This window comes from Hirundo rustica, chromosome 3 (genome assembly GCF_015227805.2).
Source record: "Hirundo rustica isolate bHirRus1 chromosome 3, bHirRus1.pri.v3, whole genome shotgun sequence".
NCBI classification, from domain to species: domain Eukaryota; kingdom Metazoa; phylum Chordata; class Aves; order Passeriformes; family Hirundinidae; genus Hirundo; species Hirundo rustica.
Window position 1 is genome coordinate 45,378,691 of NC_053452.1, and position 23,089 is coordinate 45,401,779.

General features: G+C 51.2%; 1 protein-coding gene across 2 annotated transcripts; it reads right to left on the reverse strand.

Annotated features, from left to right (window-relative positions):
* Positions 1–3,801: 3,801 nt before the first annotated feature.
* IRF2BP2 (interferon regulatory factor 2 binding protein 2) lies at positions 3,802–8,935 on the reverse strand. 2 transcript variants are annotated; one of them, XR_009207683.1, is made up of 3 exons: positions 7,738–8,935; positions 6,564–7,476; positions 3,802–4,428 (listed from the first exon to the last, which is right to left on the reverse strand). XR_009207683.1 is itself a non-coding variant. In XM_058419982.1 (2 exons), exons 1-2 carry the CDS (start codon positions 8,765–8,767, stop codon positions 6,752–6,754), a joined length of 1,755 nt encoding a protein of 584 aa, XP_058275965.1. In that variant the 5' UTR covers positions 8,768–8,935; the 3' UTR covers positions 6,286–6,751. The 2 variants fall into 2 exon arrangements, 1 of the variants encoding a protein (XP_058275965.1); XM_058419982.1 differs by lacking the exon at positions 3,802–4,428 and having other exon boundaries at positions 6,286–7,476.
* Between the last annotated feature and the right edge of the window lie 14,154 nt (positions 8,936–23,089).

Below are 23,089 nucleotides of genomic sequence, written 5' to 3' on the forward strand. Positions count from 1 at the left end.
CAGTACTTTCTGCAACAAAAATAACACCTTCCCTCTGTAATTTCTGTAAGATAGATTGCCCTAATTGTATTCTCATGGGGAAGATGGATAGAATCCTATTTAATTACCACCACAAAATCACTGGGAACTTAGTGTTTGGAGTTTTTACGTTATTACAGCATGAATAGTTATGAAAGTGTGATGGAAAAAGCGATCCTTATGCTGGTTTGACTTCACTGCAATGCCTGAAGTAGGATCTGCAAAGGCATGAATCAGTGTGCAGAAGCTGATTTATTTCCTGCTTTTTGTGAAGTGAAAGAAACGTGATGTTCAGCATCACCCTCGTGTGCTTGCATTGAAGTCTTTCATCAGTACCCCGATTTTAGAGTTTTCTATCAGCTGAGGGGTGATATATTTAAAAAGAGAAAATTATTTGTTCTTAGCATCTAACAACACCTGAATAAGGTAGATGGAAAAAAAAGCAAAACTTGTAAGTAGTCTGGACAAAATTAAATGCCTTGTTCTGTTATGCAGTTTTTATCTAGTATCTGTAAGTCCCTTTCTACATACAGTTGGAGACTATGACACACCTATAAAAAACGGTTAGAAAATGATTGCAGAAAACATGGATTTTTGGTTGAAAAAAAAAAAATTAAGGCTGTCTACTCAATCCATGCCCCCTCTCCTCAAAAAAAAAAAAAAAAATCAGACCTCCTTCAGCTCACCAAAATGCAAAAAGAAGTTAAAAAAACCCCCAAAACTACATGAGGAAGAAGGGGAAGGTCCAGTTGTTTTCTCATGCCCCTGGCTAAGTGGGTGGCAGGACAAAGCCTCCATTGCAAGTGGGGGTCCCCCAAAGCCCCCCACCTCCACCCTTCCCCCCAGCAATGTGGGAATGGGTGGACTTGCTGCCACAGCAAGGAAGGAACCTGGTGAACCAACAACCCAGTCCATCACTGGGTACTTATCTCCTGGTTGTTTTAAAAGGGTTGCTATAAAGAAAAGCACGAAACAGCATGAGGCTTCTCTGGGCTGGCAGTGGGTGGGGGAAATAAGTGCTTTGTAGTGAAAGAGGGTAAAAGACAATGCAGACTTGGCGTTTTTGCAGTGAAGAGTGAATGCCCTCCTTCCCAGAGGCAGCAACTGAAAATCATAGACTCAGAGAATGGTTTGGGTTGAAAGCAGACCTTGAAGACCATCCAGTTTTACCGCCCCGTGCCATGGGCAGGAACACTTTCCACTAGATGAGGTTGCTCAGAACCCCATCTAACCTGGCCTTGAACACCTCCAAGGTGTCTCCAGATTGGAGGCTCCCCAGGATTTATTTCTCAGGGAAGCCACAGCCCCCCACCCAGAAGGACACGCCCAGCCCCGGACAGGGCACCCCGGGATGGGATGGGGGCACCTCACAGCCGGGGACCACCAGGGCAGGAGGCAGCACGTTGGAGGGTAGACAAAGGGACCCTGAGATGGGGCTATGGCCTGGTGCTGTGCCAGGCAGGGCAGGTTCTCACACCTGGCCCAGTGCTGTTGGAGACGAAACCTAATGGGCAGGGATGTTTCTTGTGGTGTTTGCTGAGTCAGGGGTGATGAGATGAAGAGACACCTAAAGAAGCTTCTATGAGCACTTCTGGTTTCTCTGTAAGTTTGTTTTGTAAGGGGTTTCAACTTGATGCAACGTTTTGGGGTTTAGCATGTACTCTTCTATTCCAGTCTCTACAAAACCGGCTCTGGAGGGGCAGAAAGAAAAGCAAAGTTAGGTGATGTCTAAAAATACCTGCAGAGCTGTCACCCCATCTTCATTGTACCTATGCCGGCCAGCAAGACAGCCATATGGACACTAACATGCACTTGGGAGCTTCCTATGGGAGATGTCAGTGTGCCTTCTTTCCCAGCAGGGAGAGTTCAGCTTCTCAGGGTGTTCCATGATTAGAATTTGAACCCCACACTTAGTGCACAAAGCCCGTGGCATGCTCCAGAGGCTGTCTGGAGGCAGTGAAAGAGTTACCTCTGGAGCAGAACAGCAGCTCTGGGTGATGATGTGGATAAGCAGGCACTCCATTCATCTGCTTCTAGCACTGCCTGACCTTGGGCCCTGGCAGAGGAAAGGCATCTGCTCCTGGGAACAAAGGGCAGGGAAAGGAGGATGGCTCAGGAGTACTGGTGGCCAGCATGGGATCAGGGCAGGGCAGCTGGGCTGTTCCATGGCCATGCCTGGCAAATGGCAAGGGTCACTGGCTGCAATGCACCTACAGCAGCAAGTGCATCCATACACTGCCCAAGCCCATCATCTCTTTTAACAGGGGAAAAATAAAATTCAAGGTTTTGTTGTTTTGTTGGGGGTTTTTTTCTTTCTTTTTCTTCCTTCCTTCCTTTCTCTTCCTTCCTTTCTCTTCCTTCCTTCCCCTTCCTTCCTTCCTTTCCCTCCCTTCCTTCCTTTCCCTCCCTCCCTCCCTCCCTCCCTTCCTTCCTTCCTTCCTTCCTTCCTTCCTTCCTTTCCTTCTTTCCTTCTTTCCTTCTTTCCTTCCTTCCTTCCTTCCTTCCTTCCTTCCTTCCTTCCTTCCTTCCTTCCTTCCTTCCTTCCTTCCTTCCTTCCTTCCTTCCTTCCTTCCTTCCTTCCTTCCTTCCTTCCTTCCTTCCCTTTTTTTATTTGTCTCTTTATAGGAGCATATACTGAAGGTAGTTTATCCTGGGCTGGACCTATGGTGTCTGTAGAGACAAGAGTCCACTTGGAAAAGGTGGTGGTTGAGTTTGGGTTTTTTTCAATTACTTTTCAAAAGACGCAGCTGCAGCTACCTAAGTGCAAATGCTCAAGGAGGAGAAAGATGAAATGCTGAGGTCAGAGCCTTTTCAGTTCTAATGACTGGACATAGCCCTGTTGGAGTGAAGCAGGAGAGCCAGGGCTCCAAGTAGCTCAGCCACCCCTGGTGCCATTCATTTCCACATGGTCCAGTGTTTTCCTCTCCCTCCTGAGATGCTGTGTTGGTGTGGGCGCTGCAGCCGCGCCGTAACACCCTGCACTGCACATGGGGTGTCCTACACCGCTTTGGGAGCAAGTTGGACACATGGGGTGGGTGCAACCAGCAGGGCAGGTGCCCCACTGCAGGCGGGCAGGTGGCTGGGTGTCCCCAGAGCAGTGTCCCATCCCGTCCCACCGAGAGCCACCGCCCTGCCAGCTGGACAGACAGGCAAGCAGGGCTTGGCCCGGGTGCAGAAGGAAAGGATCCAGGGACTCTGTTGACATAACAAGCCACTAGAGAGCACTCTCAAATGTATTTATACCCTTTGCCGAAGAGCTGGTTCATAAAAACACGCGGTTGCCATGGCCTGGTTTACAGCACGTCTAAAAAGAGAGCTCCCAAACATACCAGGTTTCCTAAGGCCACTGCAAAGGCGGTCAAAGCCTCCCTTGTGTGACACCTTTCCCACCCCCCTGGGACCCAGGCACAGGGCAGTACCCACCAGCTCCGTGCATCCCTTCTTGTGCCACACTGCTGTTTACAAGTAAATGTCAGGACAGTATTAAAAAAGAAATTAAAAATTGATGTTGTACAACTATAGCTTTTACAAGTTTTCTTTCTTCGTTTATATACAAAAAAATGCAGTAAGTATTTAAAGATCCTAGTTTCCTTATCTTTAGTGTCAGGAAAAAAAAAAAAAAAAAAAAAGGAAAAAAAAAAAAAAAGGCGCCAAACTGGCAGCAGGTTAGTTCAGCAGCTATCAACAAAAGCACCGTGCAGTTGAACTGCCAGTAAAAATTATCTTCAAAAAAAGAAGTAATGGAAGTGGGTTGGAAAAAAAATATAATAATCACACATTCTTCATTAAAACACTTTTAATACTACACAAGTTACAGTATCACCTTTTAAAAAGTTCAAAAAGGAATATTAACAGTAGCACTGTTGCAGCTAAAGCACTTCAAAATAACAGGAAAAAAAGAAAAAAAAGAAAAAAGCTTGTAGCCCAGGAAGTAGCAATAAAGGGAGAATCCACTGGAGCATTACTGTAATTGAGCAAAGCAACCAAAAGGAAAAAGCCACACTCAATGTGAGAAAAATGAGCTATGTATGAACACCCTCAATTTTTTTAAAATTTTGTTTTGTTTTTTGGTTTTTTGCTTGTTTTTCTTTTGCAGTTCTGAAGTTTTATGGTGGAAATTGGACTTGTCTGGGGGCTCAAAGTCAGCTGAGTGAGCATAGCCACCGTGTGCCATTTCTTTTCCATCTATGTTGTTTCTGGGCCACTGCCTGGCATCACCAGCTGGGGAGTTTCCATCCTCTCCAGGAGTCCCAGAGCTGCAGGAGCGGGTGGCTGGCAGGAGGAGGAGGAGGAAGGTGTGCTTCACTACAGGTGTCTCCACCGAGTCACACCAATGTCCCTCAGCCCCAAAACAAGGGTGTACTTTGTCAGGAGCAGGTCTCACCCTCGGCACACTCACAGCTGGGACACCTGATGGCACAAAAGGGGGGGGCTCTTTTAGGCAGGCTTTGGAATTCAGTTTTGCATATTTTTTAAGCATAGGGATACCACCTTAATCAAAAACATGAACTTCATCCCATGTAAGGTATTATGCCAAGCAACTTTGAAGAACTTGTTACCATCTATTAGCTCAAATTCCATTTTTTTAATAAAGTGCCTAAATACACATTTACACAGATCATAGTGGTTCCAAAGAATCCTTTACAGTTGGCATTTTTTTTATATATAGGTATATATATAGGTATATATATAATGTGCGTTTTCTTCAAATTGGCTAAATGTGTTTACATAAGACACCAATCTTGACTATAAGTTTTAAAGCGTTAATATTGACTCAATGAATTTGTTTATCATGCAAGTCTTATCTAATATTACATTGACCTGTAATATGGAACACAATGTAGTGGGTGTGCTCATTAAACACTTCATAGAAAATTACTGTGCATGTGCAGTTCTGATCTTCAAATACTAATAATGACCATTTCTTTTTTAAAAAAAAAAAAAAGTAGTCTTCCAAAAAAAAGAAAAAAAAACTATTCTGCATGAAATTGCAGTTTGAACATTATCACAATAAGAACAGTTGACTAAAAAGCACCCAAAAATCTTCAATTTTATAGTTGGCTGAACAGATTTTTCCTCCTCCTCTTCTGATACTGGAAGTGTTTATTAGCTGGTCCCTGGGACAGGATGACCTCGCCACCCTTTTGCTCAGAAACAACCGCATATAACTGAGTTATAAACACCTCGACAGAAGGGCTCGGACAGCTGCAGTGTTGCCAATGAACTATAAACAGCACAAAACATCACTATAAGACTTGAACTATTTCTAGTAACCAATGATTTATTGATTTTAGAAGTCTGCTTGGTGATGCAGAAGCATGATCAAAAGAAGTGGCTTTACAAAAGAGTTCTCCAAAGTAGCTTAAAAGGCAGGGCCAGGGCCATTATGTGCAGCCCCACTTGCTTTCCTTTCAACCAGTTTATATTTTCATTTTCAAAGAATAGCAGTAGGTTTGTTTCAAGCATACGTAATAAGGAAATTACAGGTTTCCTCCACCCACATTTGGGCTGTCACTGATATGCCCGCGGGCAATTTGGCAGAGCCTCAGTCACCGCTGTCACTGTACCACACCGTACCTGCCACTACTTGGAAATACCGGGTCAGCAATAGTAACAACAGCAACAGCACTAGAGGTGACTGGCGAGAGAAATCAAAATCCATATGCACTATCTGAAAATTAAAGTAAAATAAAATAAAGTCTCTTCCCCACATCCCCAGCTTTGTCCAAAGACACACAAGCCCCACAAGTGACACTGAAGACCTTCAGAAACGGCAGTGCTACAATGGCACCTTCGCCAATCGCGTAACTAAGTTCATTATCAAAATTCCACGTTATGGTACGCAATTGGTGAATAAATGCAGTTTCGTAATCTTACAACTGATCACAAGAACTGCGGTCAACTTTGCCTTAAAAAAAAAAAAAAAAACAAAACCAAAACAACACCAAACCAAAAACAAACCCAGAAATCCCTAACTCAACAGCGCCTCTTGGACACCTCTCCACATCCTACTCTGGTGGAAACTTCCCTTGAGAAACAGTGAGCAATCTGAGACTGGATCTGGAGGATCCTCCATCGCAACCCGAGCCACGCGTTTCTGGGAGAACGCCCTCCTGCTCCCTAAGCTCGCCTGGCCAGCGGGATGGCGAAGGGCATGCCTGCCTCGGCTAGCCACTCTTGTCCCCAGCTGCCTCGGACCAAGCCTGCATGCAACCAGCTCTACAGGACAGGGGCCAGGAATAAGGAATCACAGACAGTAAGGCAATCTTTACAATGTCAGAAAGTGTATTTGGCATTTAAAAAAAAAAAAAAAAAAGAAAAGGAAAAAAACAGAAGAAACAAGTGCGTACAAATACAGCTAGAAGCATTTCTGGTTTGCCAAGTGCTCTCTAAAAAAAGCAGCGCAAGTCACAGCCTACATTGAACAGTAACTGTCACCAGGGAAGCACAACAAATAGTTGCTATAACAAAAGGGAAAAAAAGAAAAAACGAAACAGAAAAAAAAGAGAAGAATTAGAAGAAATGCCTTTATAATAAGTACATACCTTTCGTCTTCAAAAAATATAGAAACACAATGTATTCAAAAAAATCAAAATTATACAGCCATGTTTATGAAGTCTACATTTCCCTTGTCTTGGAGATATATATATATTTATATATATATATTTATAGATATATACAGAATTCGAGCAGTACGAGTTCAAGGTGACATCGGGCGGCGGGCGCGGGCGAGTCACGAGTCCCTCTCCTTTTTCACTTTCACATCTCCGGCCAGGATGGTGGCGATCTCCCCTTGCATGAAGGCCCACGGGACGTTGGAGCCGACCAGGGGACACTTCTCCCCGCTGGGGCAATACACCTCCCCGCTGGCTCCCTGCTGCTTGATGCTCTGCCGGGAGCAGGGGAAGCAGAACTTGTGGGAGGGGACGGAGGGGCACTGCACGAAGTGGGTGTCTTCCAGGCGCTCGTGGCAGAGGGTACAACACAACGGGACGCTGGCGGCGAGGGACGAGTCCGGCAGGCTGGCGGGGTGCACGGGCTCCAGCCCGCCCGCCGCCGCCGCCGCGTTGGCCCCCTGGCCCGGCACCTCCCTGCCGGGGCCCAGCCTTCTTTGGTTCATGGCGGACGGCGAAGGGGGGCTGCTGCTGTTCCTCCGCGTGGTGGAGTGGACCTGGTTGGCGTCTTTGGAGGCGTGGTTGCCCCCGGCATTGTCCGCCACCAGAATGAGGGCGGCCATGGGGGACTGGCCGTTCTGTGCCGCCTCGGGCGGCGTGGTCCGGTTGGAGTGGGGCGAGGCGGTGGGCGGCGGGGGCGACATGAAGGGGGTGGCCGTCAGCGGCAGCTTCATCCCTTCCGACGAGGTGGGCAGCCAGGGCTGCACCTCCCCGTTGATCTTCGGGGGTCCAGCCTCGCCCTCCGGCTCGGGGGAAGGCTTCCTCTTCCGGGCGGCCCGGGCTCCTGCAGAGGCAGAGGTGGGGGGGAATGAGGAGGGTAAGAAAACAGCGCAGTCGCCATGCATCGCCGAGCAACCGCGGAAACGGGCGGCCTCGGCCACCCCCCGGCCGCCCCCCGGCCACCCAAGCGGCCGGGCTGCCGCCCCGCACGCCCAAAACCGCCCGGCATCCCCCGCCCCGCATCCCTGGAGAGCCCCCCGCCCCCCATCCCGCCCCGCCGTCCCCCGTCCTCCCCGCCACAGCCCCCCGATCCCCGGCTCCTCACCTGGCTTGGCCACGGAGCCGTTGGTCTCGTAGCCCAGCAGCCTGCCGCCCGCCATGCCCGGCTCCTTCTTGAATTTGCTGTCGAAGGGGGCCACGCCGTGGCCCCCGTGCTGGTGCAGGGCCAGCAGCGTGTCCCGCACCGTCTTGGGCTTGGCCAGCCACTCCTGCTCGGCGCCCGGCCGGCCCTTGCCCTCCGCGGCCAGCTCCGCCGCCGCCGCCGCCGGCAGGCTCTCGGCAGAGCCGCGCTTCTCCTTGGCGCCACTGTCGTGCTCCCCCGCCGCGCCGCCGCCGCCACCCGAGGAGGAGGAGGAGACGGAGCCGGGGCGCTTGTGCCCCAGCTCGCCGGGCTGCCCCGCCGCCTGCCCCGCCGCCTGCGCCGCCGCCGCCGGCTGCTGGGGCACGGGCACGGCCATCGGCGCGGGCGCGGCGGAGATGGCGGCCAGCGAGGCGGCGGCCGCGGCGGCGGCGCGGCTGCCCAGACCGCCGATGGCGGCGGGGAGCCCGGCGCCGTTCACCAGCGGCACTAGGGTGGGCGGCACGGCGTGCGTCCGCCGCGGGTTCGGGCTCTGCCGATTGAGCTCCGGCGGCTCCTCGGGCTTGGGGAAGCCGTTGGGCACCAGGATCCCGTTGACCTGCCGGCCGCCGCCGTACTCGGCGCCCAGGCGGGGCGGCGGCCGCTCGGCCGCCAGCGAGTAGCGCTCCAGGGTCTGCGGCGGGGGCCGCGCCGCCGCCTCCGCCGCCGAAGGGTGGCCGAGCTGCTGCTGCTGCGCCAGGAGCTCCTTGGCGGAGAGCGGAGGCTGCTTGGCGTGGGGCGGTGGCGGGGCCCGGCCCTCGGGGAAGCAGCCGTGCGCCCGCTTCAGCTGCCGCGCCGTGTCGATGACGAACTCCACGCGGTCGGCGCCCTCGTAGTTGACGCAGCCCCGGCAGACGGGCTCGGTGAAGTCCCAGATCATGGCCCAGGGCATGCGGGGCAGATCGCACAGGTAGCACGACTGCCTGCGGGAAGCAGCCGCCACCGCCGCCGACGACATGTCCCGGCCCCGGGGCAGCGGCGAGCGCCCCCCGCTCCGGCTCCGGCCGCCGCCTCCTCCGCCCCTCGTCACCGGAGTCCCGACGGGCAGGCTCGGGAGCCGCGGCCGCAGCGGGACCGTCCGCCGGGCCCCCTCCCCCTCGCCTTCTTCTTCCGTGCGCTGGAGCGGGGCGCGGCGGGCGCCCCGGCAGGCAGAGCCGCTGCGGGGAACGCCGCTCCCCTCGCCGTCTCCGCCGGCGGCGCTCACAGGGCGGCGGGGACGCGCATCTCCGCCGCGCGGCTGGCGCAGGGCTGCGGCCGCTGCCGCCCGCACGGCTCCCCCGCTCTCTGGCTACTACGGGGCGGCGCGGGGCGGCGGGGGCCGGCGCGGCGCGGCGGGGCGGGCGGGGCGGGGACTGCCACGGGGGCCGGGGCCGGGGCTGGCGGCGGCGCCGTGCCGTGCCGGGCTCCAGCCGCCACCGCCGCCTCTGCGCGCCGCCGCTTCGATTCTTCGACAGTGCCGGCCGCGCCTGCGCGATGGGCGCCCCCGCCCCGCCGCCGCCGCCGCCGCCGCCGCCGCCGCCGCGATCCCAGCCCCGGCCCCGGCCCCTGCCCGCGCCCCCGCCACCGGCACCAGCACCGGGGGTTCCTCCTGCCGCCGGGGGGCCGCCGCGCCCCCGCCCCGTCTCGCCCCCGGGGAGGACTGTGGGAGCGGAGAGGGACAAGGCGAGGGGCGGGGGTGCCCTGCAGCTCCCTCCTTCTTTTCTGATTTTATTATTGTTGGGTGCGTTACTGTTTCCCTCACCGCCGAGGGGCTTTGCCGAAACCTCCCACCCGTGGGCGCCGCGGGGCGCCTCCCGCAGTGCGGGGCTCAGTGTACCCCCTCCCGGCCCCCGCCCCGCTCGCCCTGTGACCTTGGGCACGGCGCCCCGGGCGCGCCCCGCAGCTGCGGGGTCCCCCCCGCCGGGACGGTCATCGCCACCTCCGGGCAGGGGCCGGCGCCCCGCCGAGCAGTGCTCGGCTTTGTTCTCCGCGCCGGAGCAGGAGGCACCATTAGAAATAAATATAACGATTACCCAGGTTTGTTTTTTTTTTTTTTTTTTTTTTGTTTTTTTTTTTTTTTTTTAAACTGTTGTCATTGTGCACAGGAAATAGGACATTCTAGATTTCCTGTCATTTTAAACCACAAACCAGCAGTTCTCTAATGCAGATTAGTGAAATTCACACAGACTAAGCACACGCCGTCTCGTTCCCGAAAAAGAAAAACCTGTTTCCCTGACCCCTCTGCACGCTGTGAATCGCTCATCCGCCACCCGCATCCTCACTGAAACACAGGGTGGGGGCAAGGGAGGGAGCGAGAGAGGGTGTTCGCTCTCCTCGTTTGCCACGGGAGGTGAAGCAACCTGTCACCGGGCGCATCCCGGCACGTACAGTCGGCTGCGCGCCTTCGCCCGCGCAGGGTGAACGCCGCACAGGCTGCTCCCCCCGACAGCCGCGCTCCAGCCGCCCTTCCCACGGCGTTATGTAGGTTACGGGGGAGGGAGGGAAAGAGGGCGGGAGGCGGGGGCCGGCCGGGGCTGGGGAAGCTCTGACGTCCGTCGCCGCCGCCGGGAGGTGCCTCCCCGCGGCTGGGGGCCGCCCGACGGCGCTGCGGGGCCAGCTCCGCCGGCAACGCCGCCGCTCCCCCGCTCTTGCTGGGCCGGGCTGCCGAGGGGCGTCGGGCGGACCCGGGGGCAGAGCCGCGGCTCTCTCGCCCCGCGCTCGCTCCCCCGCCGCCGGGGCCGGGGCCGGGGCCGGGGACTGGGTGTCCCGTGCGCCTCGGGGCTGCGGAGGGGCCCTTGCTTCGCCCTGCCCCGGCCGCCTTCTCGTCCTGGCGCTGGCTGCAGCGCCGGCCCCCGTGCCAGGTTGGGTGACTTTGCAACTGCACGGCCGGCTGGGCGCCCTGGAGGCGCCGGGCTGTACGTAAGCGAAATGAAAGTCCGCCCCGGACCCCGGGGCTGCTACCTCGGGAGCTGCCCCCGGAGCCCTCACAGCTCGTAGCAGCCCTGCGGCGGCAGGACGGGGACGGTGGGCAGGAGCAGGGATAAGGGGGCAGCCCTGCCGTGGCTCCGACGTGCTCCCGGAGAGCCAAGGGTTAAGCTCGGCTCGCTTTTCCCGAGCAGCCCTCCTTTCACATTGCATCAAAGTCCTTTAAAGCTGTTTCTCTTCCCTCCTCCCCTCCCCGGCTGGAAAGACGATTTATCCATGCAAGCTAAGTAAACAGATCTTTGTTTTCGTCTTCCACCCACTGCCCTCTTTCTCCAGCCCGAAGCTGGAGCCTCGCCAAGCCGGCTGCAGCGATCGCTGCCTCCACACACACACACTCACACACACGGGGCGGGGGAAGAAGCCGGGTTTCTCGGGTGAGGCAATGCGCCTGCAATTGGCAGGGACAAGGCAGGAATTGTAATTGCACTTCATCATGTGATGGCTTATGAAAGAGGAAGTTTGGATGTTTTAGTCACGTACTCCTTTGCCCTCTTGCTTTAGCCTCCAGGTTCTCCGAAGGAAAAAATTACATATATTTATATATACTGGTGGAAAGCCAAGAAACAGTGTGTTTGCGCATTTCAGATCATGAGCAGAGCTAGAGTGCTAGCTGAGCGAGGCTGCAGGGTAAGAAGAAAGCAAAGCTTTGAGCTGTGGCAGGCTTTTAACTGCAGGACAGAAAATGTGATCTGTATTTATTTTCCTTTATTTTTAATGAAAACTAGCTGCATAGAAAAGTCAAGATGAACAGTATTCTGGTTTTGCCGCAGTTGCTGCCTTTGAATTCATTCTGGTGGGGGAAAAAAAAAAAAACATGTTACCAAGCTCAATGTCAAAAAACTGATTAAAAAAATAGTGGCAGTGCTACATAGGAAATGTGGTTTATGTATCAAATCACAAAAGAAAAAATACCTCAAAGCTGCTGACTGTTAGAGCAGTAACTGCACAGGAATCGAACAAATAATGCATTTGTCTCTTTGCTCTTTTTTTGAAACAGAAACCATCCCTTTGTGCACGATCTCTATGAAACGCCCCTTGCTGCAACACACCAAGGCTATAGATAGGAGCGGCGACTGCTGGGCAATGTCTTACAGGGTGCAGGGCTGTGAAGGTCTGGGGCAGTCCCTGACCGAGGAGCACCATGGATGAAGGTCTAGCACAGCTTGGAAGGCTTTTGTCTTCTTCTGGTGTGCCCAGTGTCACGGGTGAGGGAAGGAGGGGAGTGGAAAGGTTGGAGTGGGGTAGCTCTTTGAGATGAACTCTGTTTGCCACCCCCACATCAATGCCTTTTCACAATCCCTTTTCACAATGTGGGGCTTTTTTGCTTTTGTCAGTGAACCACACTGAGATCTTGCTGTGTTTCTCTTCCTCCCTGCAGGGTCTTATATCCTTTCCCACCTATCATCTGCGCTGGCAGCTGTGATTGCATGCAGACACTTGTCCAAGAACCGTGCCCCCAGCCTGCACTTCACCCACATACCTACCCCCCATGGGGCCTGTCCTTCAATCTGTGTCCAAACCAGTGTTCCTCACTTGATCACCTCTGCCCTTGGCATTCTTCTTTCCCTTCTGATCGAGGGCTGTCTCATATCCTTCTCCAGCAGATACGCACTGCTTCCTCCATGGCTCTTATTTGCATCCATCTGTTGTGGCAGAGGTCCGGCAGGGTAATATCAAAATGGCCAGAGCCAAGATAGGAAGGGCAATTATGCTACCACCTCTCCTTCATTGATCCATAATGAGTTTTGGAGGTTGCTGTTCTAGAACTGAGAGAGGAGAGGCTGGGAATAGTCCTTGAAGTTTTGGATTTAGTCAGATGCAGGTGACTCTGGGCCAACAATGTTTAATTAGTGCTATAGGGGGAAAAAATACTGATGCAAATGAGGGTGTCATCAGGCACAGCTTGTTGACATAAATAGGCTTTGGACAGGCTCATGGTAAGCCACTGATCCTGCAGATGTTTACAACCAGTTATAACTTTATTCACAGGAGCATCACTATGAATGTAAAGCCGTGTGCACTTACGGGCTTGCGGGATGGGAGCGTGCTTCCCCAAGAGCCGCTCGTCAGCAGCGTGCTGACGGCTGCCCTGCAGCCTGGAGCTGACTGCTGATGGCAGGAGCTGACAGAGCCACTGGCACAAAAATACTCCACTGAGGCCGGAGAGAGGTCACTGCACTAGCTCACCGTGAGGCGGGACGTGCCAGAGGATTGAGAGGGACTCAGCAGCTACTCAGTGTCTGCTGTATCCCATACATGGGGCCTTTTATTAACTCCTTGAAGAGAGCTGCATTGAATGCTGCTGTTTGGTGTTAACTTCTGAAGAGCTGCGATGCACCTAAGCAGAGCCTGCCTAGAAGAGGAAACAGCAACAGGACAATGGTTTACCATTAGTTCACGGATATGTCCCGAAATGTCTAGATGCAATGTATGCTGCATCCTGCTCCAATGCTTTCCTCTGGACAGCTTGGACAGGGCAAGTTACCAGGGACTCGCACAGTGAGCAAGAGCCCGTGTGCTACAGCTTCTGCTCCATTGGTGGGCTCTGCTCGAGGCAGTTTGGAGAAAAATTTGCATGCTTTCTTTAAAAAATGAGACAATTCTGTTTTTAATAGTGCAGTTGACTTTATGCCCTCTTTTCAAGCAGAAGTAGGGGAAAAAAAAAAAAAAAAAGGCAGCAAGGAAAAGATCATGGAAATACTTGAGAAATTTAGAGGTTACTACCCTCCGAAGAGAACGAAAAACTTCAGAGAGACACTTCCAGAATACCAGAAGAAAGGGCAATTGATGTGGAAAAGCTTCCGCCCCTTATCCCCAGGCTGAGTAAATAGGCATGTCGGGTTATCCCATTTACACCCCGCCTCGGTGCTCTGCATTTCGAGCCACAGTCAGCAATTGTCTGCAGCCACGGGCGAGGGGGGCAGGAATGCGGTGGCCGGGGGCTTCCCGGGGCGCAGGCAGAGCGGCCGGCTGGCCGGGTGACCCCTTCCCAAAATAAACAGGAAGCCCAGGAAGCAGTGACCCCTCCGTGACACCGCGCTGGCTCTGCTCCCTGCCTTCTGTGCGGGAGCCGACAGGCTTCCAAATACCCTCAGAAAATTGGACAGGGGCGAGGACTCCGCAGGAAACGTTACAAAATAAGAGCAGAAACAGATCGTCTGCTGAAAAAATTACAGAGGGCTTTAAAGCTCCTTCTCTTTGGGCTTCTGGAAGGTTGTGTTCCTTGTCTGCGCTTCACTGCCCCGAGCCCACGTCGATGCAGCTCGCAGGGCCCCGAGTGGCTGCGGAGGGGCAGAGCTGCCCTCTCTGCATGTGTGGAAGTGCTGCTGTGCCAGAGCAGAGCACAAAGAGGAGCCCCAAGGAAGCTGCGCCAGAGGCTTTTCTCAGATGGGCTGGGGAGTTCAGGCTGGGAAACGCTTTTTCCCTGTTTGTGGGAGTTGGCAGTAGGGTCTTCACACAAAATAAAAGTCAAAACCGAGGACCAGACCTTCTCAAAGTGTGGGCCAGGGCTATTAATGCTGTTTCCAACATGGGAGTTCCTGCATTACCCAAACATCCCCCTGAAGCAGCAAACTGGCGCTTGCTGACAGCTCCAGCTGGCAAATCACCTCCCGGGCCTGCCAGAAGAACTCGCCGTCCCAAAAGCCTCCCTGCTTCGATGGCTGGTGGCCCCACAGTTTGGGGCAGGACAGGACCACCACCAGTGGGGCAGGCAGCCCAGCTGAAGGGAGACTCTGCTGCTGCTGATATCCAGGCTTCCTGGCTGCGCCGGCCATTTCACAATCCCGTTTTTCTGCTCACACAGCAGCAGTTGTCTCGCCCTTCCTGCAGGGTGTGGACACCTGGAGGGGCTGGGGGCTCCAGGGGGCAGGTGCCGATGGGTTTGGCCTCCAGCACAGATGGGCTAGTTCCAGAGACTCGGGGGGGAGTAAAGGGGGGAAGATGGTTCCCGTCTCTGATTCCCTAGCAATTGCTAGGATTGTATAGCTATGGAACACTGGGTGGCAAACGAGACATGCCCACCTAGCTGGGTAGCAAGGTACACTACACTGTGTGCTCCCTTACACCCCCACTCCTGCAGGGTTGCTCTTTAGGGAAAAGACTATAATCACGGGAGAAGTGGGCAGCTGCTGCAGGAGAGTCCCTTGAACAGACCAGTCTTCCTTCAGGAGGAATTTTGATCATTGCCATGCAAAGGCTGCAAAATGGTTCATTAGGCTGCAGTCTTGGTTTATTCCAGGCACATTGAGATACTGTTGGTGTGCCTGTGTTTCTGCTAGTCATTGCAGCTCTACTATTTCAATGTTGCAATGAGACGGGAGTCAACAGCAGGGTGCCCAAATCTGAGAAAGCATAGAATGCAAACAAAATTTGGTTTTGGCCTCCCAGCACTTCCTCTCATTCTCTCCCTTTGTCTCTTCCTAATGCTCAGGCAGTGCTTCTCCTCTGTGGGGAACCCCTTAGGGAGCATTCTGGGCAGGCAGAGTGAGGAGGAAATGCTCCTCTCTGTGCTTCAGCCCATAGCCTTATCTTTTTGCTGACTGCAGTCCAATATGCTGAGTAAAAACAAGTAAAAAAGGATATTTTTATCTTCTTGTACATTCTGTCATATGAGTAGGATATGGATGTGGATGTGGATATGGATGTGGATGTGGATGTGGATGTGTAGCAATGCTGAGAAGCAATACTTACAAGTTTAGGCATTAATGATGTATTTGTAAACTTTAACAGCAGAGTTGTATTGCATTACTTCATTCTGCCCATGTGTACTTTTGGGCAAAGAAAATCATACACATCCCTTTTCCAGGCACCCGCATCCCTTCTGCTCATGCTGAGATTCAGAAGGAGGTGCCTGCTAGGAAGCTGAGTTCATATCCGATTAAAAGAACACTAGCAGCATTAATAACTGGTAGACCTGTGCTGAAACTGGCAATTAAACTCAGCCTCCTCCTGCAAATTCCAGTCATTAAAGGAACTTGCCAAGGGCTGGGACTTGCATATCGCTTAGTCTCCCAAACAGGGCTGGATGAGGACCAGTCATCTTCAATAATGGGTCCTGCACAGGACCTTGTGTCTTGCTTGAGGAGTGACCGTGCCAGTGAGCTTGCTGGGGCAGCTGCAGAGGCTGCTTGCACGGCTGCCACTTGCTGCTGCTTCAGGGGTCTTGCATGTGCTCTTGGAAGGTGTCACACAGGCATCCTTCAACATGCCTCCCCCTAACACATCTCACCAGTTTCCAGCTGCAGTCCATCACAATAAGGAGCACCAAGCAGCTGCCTCTTTGCTTGCACTTCCCATGTGCCTCGTGCAGCCTCAGAGGTGAATGACTCTTGAATAGTGCAGATCTGGGATGGGTTTCAGCGGCTGATCTAGAGGAAAGAGAATGATCATCTTGATCGTCCATTTTCCCTCTGCCAGTTACTATTATTGCTAACTGCTGTTCCACACACATTGTAATTAAGTGGAAAAAAATACAGACCAAATGAAAAAGAGTACAAGCCTCTCAAAAACATCTCTGCTTTAGCTGCAGCCTGACTCAGCCTTCAATTAACATTCTTACTTAAAATAGTTTTGTTATACAGCTTTTGTTGAATCTTACATAATAGCAGACCAAATCACCACCCCAGAGCGCCATACTGAAGAGAGGAGCTTGGCCCTGGTTTCCGGAGCACCGTCTCATCCTGTCTTTGATCCAGATGGCCTTGGGTGTGAGCTGGGTGAGCTACCAGAGGAGAGAACATGCAGCACACCTGCAGCTCTGCTTAGGAGGGCACAACGAGCTGGTGCTGTCAGCAGAAGAAGTGGTCCCATTCTCCCCCACCTCAGCTCTCAGTTTTGCCAGCGCTGCCCTTGGCATTTTGCTTGTGTGGCTGCTGGAGCAAATCTGGCAGCCCCAACAGCTGCAGTGCAACTAAACCTGCCCCAGTGCCACCATCCTGCTGTGCCAGGGTTCTTCTGCAGAGAAGGGAGCAGGTCAGGATGGGTGCTAGGAAGGGATCTCAGCAGCAGCATCAGTTTGGAGCTGCTGCAGCCGCCCCTCCTGCTGCACCCACAGGCGTCCTCCCATCACCCACCAACTGCTATGACAGCCCACCTCGAGCTGCCAGAGTGCACACTAAAGAGGAGGGGAGGACACATGGACCAGCTGGGCTTCCCAGGGGCACAGGACCACGCTGAAGATGGGTCTGATTTCCTGCCACGACCTGAGGAGCTTAAAGGCTGGGCTCCATATCCTTCAGAGCAAAATGACAGCCCTGTCTCTATCACCAATAATGATAATGTGGAGAAACCCCTGCATGGTACTTCTCTTCACTGCAGAGGGGTGTCCTTATCACTCAGTAGCACTAAAAAAACTACCAGCATGACTTTTCCTTTGTTGTTCTTATCAGGCCTATATCTAACAGGTACAAAACTAGAATAAAACAGATGCATCCGTGTGTGTGTGTAAATAAAATATGAGTTTGTATTACAGTCTCAAAAATTGGTACATGCAATGCAGGTATGCGGTGAGGAAGATACTCTCATGTCTACTTCAGTATGGGGGCCTGCTTTCCATTTGAAGCCATTGCTGTCAAGTTTATGGCTCCACAAAGGCTCTCTGGGACTGTGAGAACCTTACCCTAGGACAGCACCATGCTCATGAACCAGGAGGGTGATTCAAATGGAGAGAGACCTGGGAAAAGAAGGAGTCAGGCACATCTAAACCTAGTATCACTCACCACTCCCAGCCTCAGTAAGCCAGTGATCGCAGGGGCATCATAGTTCCTGCTGGGGACAGCTCTGCTAAGTCACCGAATTTTCACTAGAGCAGCATTTGGCCTGGGGTGATGATGCACTCAAGCAGCCCTGCAGCTGACAGCTCGCTCCTGCCTCATCCAGAGGGCCATTGCATCTGCTTGGCTTAACTCAGAGTCCCAGCCTGGCCCACCAGCAGAGCTGCAGGAGGGTTGCTCCTCCCAGTGTCCCCCTCTGCCAAGGAGCTGGGAAAGTTCCTAGGGAGGACAGGAAAGTCACATAATGGGCTCAGCTCCTCTTCCTCTGGGAGATCCTGCAGTGGCACGCAACCTGGAAAGAAGTAGGTTAATGCAAGAGGGGCCCTTTCTCGTGAATTTTGCTTTAGACTAAGAGTTACGTGTTTTGGCAGACTTTTTGATGAATAGGTCAGCAGGGCGTGGAAACGTATTCTAAAGCTTTCTGCATCCTTGCACATGCTTCTAGTTGCCGGGGGTTTTGCCTACTGCTTCACTTGGAAAGGTTTAAAAGAAAATGCAAATCATAGGCAAAGAGTAGAGATAGATTTTTGTGCATACTTTTGGCACAGATTTTAGCCATTCCTTTGTCATTTGTGAAACAACAGTAAGAAAAACTACTCAGCTGTATATGATATGAAAATACCAGTTTCTCTGTTTACAAATGGAAAAAAAATATCCCATCACAACCTGCTACATGCACTTCCAGGTAGCATGCATAAATGTCATTAGAACTTCCTTTGCCTCAGAATGAATATAGGGCAAGTGAGAAGAATCTGGACTTTCTCACATCTTCTTCCAGAACTAGCAGTGGTAATAAAAAGATTGTTTCGTACACTTCAAAAAGATGTGAATGTTTCTGCACGCTAGGCTTTCAGAATCAAACTTCTACTCTTGAAATATGAGAAAAATCATATGAGCAAAAGCCTAAGAAACTCTTTTCAGATGTAATCAGATATACTGTCCGACAGACTGGAATACTTAAAATCATTTTCAACCAATGGTATGTCAAGACATGCCTGCTTCGGACACTGTTAAGACATCCAGCCCCCATATTTTACATACCCTCCTAATTACATTCATATGTTCAGTTTCATATTTGACCTCTCTCGTGCAACAGAGCGCCAAGTAAAGCACTCCACCCCCTAGACCTCATATAGGAATTAAGCTGGAGACTGTGGAGGATTCACGATTGTTTTATTCCTCAAACATACACCAATAAGCAGTAATAAAAACATTTTTTTTTTTAATCCACTACAAATGTGCATTTTAAATTTAAAGTACACTCTGGGCTCTTTCTCTTGGCCTTGTTTTTTGGAGCACTTTGGTGTTCACACCTCTAATGCTTCCTCCTTCATCTGGCAGCTCATCAGCTACCAGGTTTCAGCTTCTCTTTATTTGGAGGAAAAGACTATTTGCACAAAAATGTCAACATTCCAGAGTGAGAAACTGGCTCATCTCAGTTGTTAGGACTTTTGTCACTGAATCCAGTAGCTTCAGGTTTCCGGTACACTGAGAATGGCTTTACATGAAACCCCATGGAAACACTAACCAGAAGACACCAGCTGAGAGAAATACACTGTTTTCTTCCCTCCCCTAAATTCCTTAAGAAGCCAAAGCCAAAAATCACATCACTGTCAGCAAGAAGAGGGTTGGAAAACCTGATAAATGTGATTGCTTGGCATGAAATATACATGCTTTAAAAGCATTTTATCAAAGATGAAAAGATCTGAAGGCACAGTGATTCCTAAATGGTGGCCTTTGGACCGTTGCTGTTGTTTTGGTGAAGGAAACAGCAACGGTGCCAGAAAGAGCAAAGTGACTGGCAGCCTGCACCAGAGTGCATTCCACTCCCAGCTTGATCTCAGGCAAGACCAGGTTTTTCCTGGGTGCAATCCACAAGGCTGGATCACAGGCCCTCAGCCTTCAGCACATCAAGATTTCCAGATTCAAGACAGTGCATCTGCAATATTTTTAGGTGAACTGTACCTCCGGTATATTTTGCTTGGGCAGTCAGCTTTAAGTACCACGCTGCTCTGCTCTCCTTCAGCACTGTATTTGCAACCTTTTTTGTGGAGAAAGAGTAATCCTCATGTGAAAAAAATAATAGTATTGCAGTATTGCAGACCTAGACAGCAGATGGTATTATTAAATACCTGGGCAAAGTCTAAGGTCATAATGCTCTAACAGTTAACAAGTTATATTGTCTATCACTTAATAGGTAACCTCCTGGTGTGGGATGTTTGCAAGGCTGAGCAGACTGGCAAGTGGTATCTTGTCCAAGCCCAGATAACTCTTCCAGTTGAACAAATATTTGACAACCATTCTCTTGCCTAAATTTGTCGCTACCAACGTGTCAGATAAAAATAATATGATTCCATTTAATCTCCTAAATGATCCCTTCTTTGACCGACTACATTAGGTTTTAACTAGACGGTAACAATTTGAGTGCTTATTGATAGTTGCCTGGCATATAAGATAATTTATAGGAGCACAGAGAGACAAATCCTTAAGGGATGTAAATCATTGTGAGTCTTCTGCGAAGTATGTCTCTGACTGGCTCCCCAAGGCACTGTGTTCTTGTGGTGTGCTTGCCAGCCAGCTTTTGTTGTCCACAGAGGTCTTCCACCATGACACATGTTTTTTCCTACTCATGGCTCCACTGTGCTAGGGATTTACACATTTATCTGTATTGATAATGTCGATATTGAACCTTGGTAATATATGTAAAGGCTGTTCTCAATGCATGATCTAATAAAATTTTCAGGCAGAGCTCCCTCTAAGGATTAATTTCATATTGTAACAACTGCACTTTATCACTGTTTCCCTTGATATTTGCCTAGCCTTCTCTGAATTTTACCTGTCAGCTGATGGGTGACAATTTCACTTCTTTAGTGGCAATCCCAGGTGTGAGAGAAACAGTGTCTATCTGCTCATTTACCTATTTCTTCCTCAGATGTTTCTTTGTGCCAGTACCTCTCAGGAAGTTTGCCCAGGCCAGCTGCCCAGGCCACCCTGTTAAACAGTCACAGCCATTCCTGCCAATCCAGGTTATATTTTTGCTTGAACAGAGCAGCTAGATCCTGTTGGCATGCCTAACTCTCAGGAACGCTGCTTCCCTGAAGTACAGCCTTCTCTTCTGACATTGCCTTCTTTTAGGAGCAGGGGCAAGAGTGCCTGCATCGCTTTCAGAGACGTAGAGTCCTCCCTCCTCTCTTCTGGCCCTTCAAAGAAACCATCACTCTTTGGGCCAGATCCTAGCTTTCATTTAATTACTGTATAGTGGCAAGATGGGAGGGTAGAGAAGAGTCCTGTCACTGCCAATAGTTTCACACAGTACTTTTCCTCAACAGTAATTGCTCTCTTGCTACGATCCATGAACTTGAGAACAAAGTACATTTTATTATTTACAAGGGTTAGATGACAAATACAAACAGATGGTGTGAAGATGACTCCTAATGCATAGTGATCAAGGAATTTAATATTCATGGGTAAAGGCCTGGAAGATTAAGTAAACAGATTCAAATGTGCAGGGGAAAGTATCTCCTAACAATGCATAAAGTCAGCATGGCCTTTTTTGCCCTTTCCCCGCTTGGCTCAGGGCAATTAACATAAAGGAAAAGACAGGCCAATTTTCCAGTCTTCTTCAAGCATCCAACTTGAGCAGCATCTTCATAAGAAAGCCCTCAGCAGGAACTTTTGCGGGACCAAGAGAAAACCCTTCTGTTTTGCTGTTGAAGAGGGCTGCAAAGCCTGAGCTCCAGTCTGCTGCAGCTGCCCTCTTATGTAAAGCAGTTTTACCTGAATGACGGTGCTGTTTTAGCTGGGACTGGTCGGATGACTTACGATTACTCACCGGAGCAAGGGTTGTGCCACTGGAGTCTCACCACACCACTTTGCTGCTAATGATACTTCTCGTGGCAGAAGCTGGGATTTCGCTGGTGCCGTTTTCACATGCAGTCATCTTGCAGAGGCAATTTCAACACTGATGAATATTACGAGTCAGGTCACAGTATGAATCATCCTGTCCTTCCAGATGACTTTTTCTTTCTGTTGTTTACATCAGAGGCAGGGAATTTTGATGCCTTTTTGTGCCTGACTAAAGGAGTGTTTCATATGGGAAGCGATTTCCAAACTCTCTTAGGTCATCCCTCTATAAATTTCCTCTTGTTGTTTTTTGTTCTTTTGAGCACAGGCAGATAGTGAGATGTTTCTAAGGTACTACTGACTGAGTGCTGAATGCACATCAAGAAAGGAAAAGCAGGGAGGAGGGTTTATTGATCCGTATTTGGGCTGGATTGTGCCCAAATGTTTGCTCTGAAACTTTGATTTTCCTTGTCCAGATCAGGTTGTTGAATAAACAGTTTCTGTGGGATTTGGTCATCTCGTTGTTTTAGATGACCACTCAGCCCGAGAAAGGTGTGTGCATGGAGTCAGGAGCAGGACAGCAGATCCAAAGTATCTGTCCCCCTGCCTTCTCTTGAAAAAGCCCCTTCCCCATGCAATAGTCAGGATTCCACAGCCTGCAGAGAGGTGGAGGCAACTAAGGGATGGGGTAGGTCTGGGGACTGGTTGAGCTCCGTGTTGTAGCATGCAAAGGGTGGTAGAAAGCTGCCCATGAATGTGGAGGTGAGCTCTGCCCCTGGCACTCCACCACTCCAGCTCCAGGAAGAAAAATGGTACCCCAGACTCAAGGAGCGGCTGTTTCTCTGCTCGATTTTCATCCTCCTTCAGCAGCTGTAGCCACCACAGCTATTCTTATGGCAGCCTATCAAATTTCTGAAGACATCAGGCACCTTGCTACTCTGTCATGCTTTCTCCACAGCACATGGCAGCATCCTGGAAATGGCATCTGGTACCTGAATCCTTTTAAAGGCTGTCGTGTGAGGAAAGGCGTGTTTATTGCCGTGACTCCAAGGCTCAGATTTCCAGAGGGGCCAAACTGCTGAGCAGGGGCACAGCATCTCCGTGTCTGGTATCCTCTCAGAAATTTGCCTGGCTCTGTGGATGCTTTTGGTTGATATGGCTATGCAAGCTGGGATACAGCCCAAGATATGCCGCAGAGAAACCTGCCCTGTGAATAAGAGCCTTTGTTAAGATGGATCCCATCTGTACATGATTTCATCAGCTCCACGAAACGTACAGGACATTCATATGGTGAAATAGGCAGAGTCCCTGTTCCAAGAGAGAAAAACCCTTCTGTCTGCTTTTCTACAGAAGACTGTTGCCATATGAGGAGGTGAAACCCTTCTGTGGTGCTGTTGTGCTCTTAACCACAGGACGGGACAAGCACTGTGACCATGCTAACATCGTCAGGATAAAAAAAGTGCATGGGGAGGCATCAAAAGCACACCCCCAAAATTGGCATTGCCCTCTCCTTTGCCTTCTTTTCCTCAAATATGGAGCTGCTTAAAGCAGCATAAATAAAATTCAGGCCAGCTAACAAGCAGTCCACAGTGCTGAAACACTCCTGCTGTCCAAGCCAGCTCCCTGCCAGCGATTTCATTTACCATATGTTTGGTGTGGATTTTGGCAGAGTCAGCCTGAGGATTTTTTTTGGGCAGGCC